At 42.1% G+C, this 3,420-nt stretch overlaps 1 protein-coding gene across 1 annotated transcript in view; it reads left to right on the top strand.

Moving 5' to 3' along the window:
* The window catches only part of DNAH7 (dynein axonemal heavy chain 7), a 253,806-nt gene that overhangs the window by 213,070 nt on the left and 37,316 nt on the right, over nucleotides 1-3,420 (top strand). The window contains exons 56-57 of the mRNA XM_007447818.1: nucleotides 711-872; nucleotides 3,031-3,231. Of these exons, the coding sequence (XP_007447880.1) occupies nucleotides 711-872; nucleotides 3,031-3,231 (363 nt within the window). The remainder of the gene's footprint in view (nucleotides 1-710; nucleotides 873-3,030; nucleotides 3,232-3,420) is intronic.

Here is a 3,420-nt window from a genome sequence, read left to right on the forward strand (position 1 = left end):
CTTCCTGCTGACCTGCCTGTGTCAGTAACCTGTGGACATTCAGACAGGGCCTTCTCTTATACTACTCCCATAACTCAAGGCCTCTTCCAAAGTGGCATTCGGGTGGTAACTGCCCTAGAAATAGACCAGGGGGTCACAGACACCATATCTGGAAGCTGTAGATGAATCAGGATATAGGAGAAATGAATTCTAGACAGACATTCCCACAGAGTTCCTTAAATAAACTTGAATAGAAATTAGGGGCTAATGGATTTTTCTCCTCTGAACTTTATGCAGTAACCAAATTAGTTAAGATATAATTATTCAGAGATCTGGAGGAAACTGGGGCAAGTTCATCTGTCTATTCATAGGTTTCTTTTCAGCTTTGAATTTTAGGAGTCGCTGCTTGATAGCTGGGCTCTTTCATCTCCTCCTCATGTTAAAAGTCTTCTTAATTTTTTCCTGTCCCTTATCTCAACAATCAAAGACTCTACAGAAATTTTCATTTATTACCATGACTGTTTCCTTCATGAATTGGCTTTTGCTTTTTGTCTGTTTATTGGCTTCTTAATCAGTAAGAGGTTTCTAGGGCTGTATGTGCCCTAGAACCTTTGAGGGATGCTGCATGGTTAAATTTTAATATATTTAATATTAACATTTCCTGTGATGACAATATTGATTCTTCTTTAAAATGTGATTTAAAATAACATCTTCACTATTCTTGTACACAGGGATATGGAGCATCAAAACTTAGGTCTTTATCTCTTGGTCAAGGCCAAGGGCCCATAGCTATGAAGATGTTAGAAAAAGCTGTCAAAGAAGGAACATGGGTTGTTCTTCAGAATTGTCACCTTGCCACCTCTTGGATGCCAACCCTCGAGAAAGTTTGCGAGGTAAAAATGCAAGCTTATTGTTGTGAGATCATAGTTCCCCAATATAATTAGTGATGTACATGCCATCTAAGTAACTCCATTCCTGTCCTGTAATTTGAGAGTTTCAGGATAGTGGCTGGCATGGCTGGGTTATAGGGGAGATGGGCTCACATTGGGAACTAGAGGACAGCACATGGCCAGGCCTTGCCGAATCTCTCCTGCTAGAGGCAAGGGCTCATCCTGTGGGTCAGAAATATCCTTAATCAGAGGAGCAGCCTCAAAGATAGGAATAAACCACAGGGTAGACAGAAACCAGTTTAGTTTTTACAGCAGTGGACCAAAAACAACAAAGAAAGCTTCGCAGGGGGAAATTAGTGTGGCCCCTCTAAACCAAAAGGCTTCAGGATGTAGCTTTTCTTTAATTATACTTCTCACCCGCTTAGCTAGTGACCCTGCCACAGAGGATGAATCTGAAACCAAAAGAGCACTCCTCCCACCCTCCTTGCAGTGGGTCACGGCACTTCCCTATTTTTGTGGGCAGAAATTCCAGGAAGAAAATCCCACGTAGCTCAACTGAATAAACAGAAAACCTGGCAATGGATTTCACATAATTACCCGTGACTCTAGCCCTCTCTTCAGAGTCCCTCGAGCTACTAAATTGATATAACTTGCACTATCCAGACATCCACCTGACACTTTAAGGACACTTTAAGGACACTTTATATATTTTCCTTTATGTCACTTGTCACCATTTTGTTTTGTCTGTATCTCCCACTAAAATGTAAGTGCTGTTTTATTCTCCGGTTTACCTCTAGCACCTTGAAGAGTGCCTGGCTCATGGGACATAATCAATAAATCTTTCCTGAGCTGGTGAATGAATAAAGCCTTTCAATGGCTTCCCACTGCATGAAGACAAAGTTCATGCCCCCATCATGGCTTCTTCATTTGACTTTCGCCTGCCTCTCAGGTTTCATCTCTGGCCACTTCCCATCTTGACTTCCGTGCTATAGCCATTTGACCTTCTTTCACTTTCACTGGGAGAGCACACTTTCTCAAGAATGTAGGCTTCCATGATAGATGTTATTTCTATCTGCAAAACTATTCTTTAATATTTTTTGCCTTACTAACATCTTCTCCAGCTTCAGGCCTTATATTCGAGGCTTTTTATTTGTGCCTGTTTCCTCACGGTTCCTCTGTCTCTAGGCTGTTCTCCTGACCTGTTGAATTGTATCGTATACCCATTAGAGAGTCATCCAAGAGGGAATAGCTGTCCCCAGTGGATGGTGAACTTGGCCCAAAGTCCCATGAGTTATGCTACCTAAGTCACTGGGCATAGGGCAGCTAGCAGGAGGAAAAATGGTACCTTCACCATTTATTTAAAAATGTAGGTGCCTTAGCATCCTTCCAATTCCCCTACCCACCCCTTCACCAGTTGAGTGCTCAAAAATTATTTTACTGATAAAGATTTGCAATTTAAAAAACATAGATACCACTGACATGGACAGTTGGAGGAGTGAGCAGTAGGGAGTGGGGCAGAACAGGAGAGAGGGAAAGACCCATGGTAATTATTCCAAGGCCCAATATAGCCTTCACGACAGTCATAGATGAGCGTTCTGTCATCCTCCACAGTGCAGGCCTGACTATCCCCGTAAACAAGTAGCGCTAATAGTGATATGGTTTTAGTGCCTCAGGATACACCAGTTCTTCCCTTTCAAAATACTCTATTTTTTTTTCATCCCTACTTGGTTTAATATTGGTTTATCTGAGTGTGTTGCTTATTCTCACAACCTGGCTACAGCAAGAAGGCATCATTCTTAATCTGGCTCTGGGGCAGAGAAGTGTTTCTATAAATATTTCAGCAACATCAGTGAAGATACAAGACTTTTTGGAATGTCTTAGTCTTTATCGCAGCCAAATCTGAATTATGGAATGCCTTTGTAAACTTTACAGTCATGTGATTTAATTGTTAACAGGGAGAGGGGCAGCAACTCTGGGCCTTCCCAGTGAAGTATGTTGCATCCCTGGCAGAATCCATTTTTAAGGCCTTTGCCTTAAGCTGCAGCAATAAGCCCTATTTTGTAAAGACGCTTCCTCCCACTTCCAGCCCATCCCATGCACACATGATTGAGATTTTCCTTGCATTTTATGACACTTTTGGATCTGGTTTCTTTTGTTGCAGGAGTTAAGTGCAGAAACAACACATCCAGATTTCCGAATTTGGCTGACAAGTTACCCATCTCCAAATTTCCCTGTGTCTGTACTGCAGAATGGAGTGAAAATGACCAATGAAGCACCGAAAGGTTTACGGGCTAATATCATTCGATCATACCTCATGGACCCAATCTCTGACCCTGCGTTCTTTGGCAGCTGCAAAAAGCATGTTAGTAATGGCTAGGTCTTGCTACCTCTGCCCCGTAAAGCAATTCAAGTGGCCCCCGGTGATCCTGGATGTGTGTGCTGAGTAAAACTGCAAATTAAATAGGCCTCCTGCACTGTTGGTTTTGATTACTGATTATCGACTGTACTGAAGTCAATTTTATTAATATTTTATTTCACCACCAGCCTCATT

The sequence above is a fragment of the Lipotes vexillifer genome, unplaced genomic scaffold (genome assembly GCF_000442215.2).
Source record: "Lipotes vexillifer unplaced genomic scaffold, Lipotes_vexillifer_v1.1 scaffold555, whole genome shotgun sequence".
NCBI classification, from domain to species: Eukaryota; Metazoa; Chordata; class Mammalia; order Artiodactyla; family Lipotidae; genus Lipotes; species Lipotes vexillifer.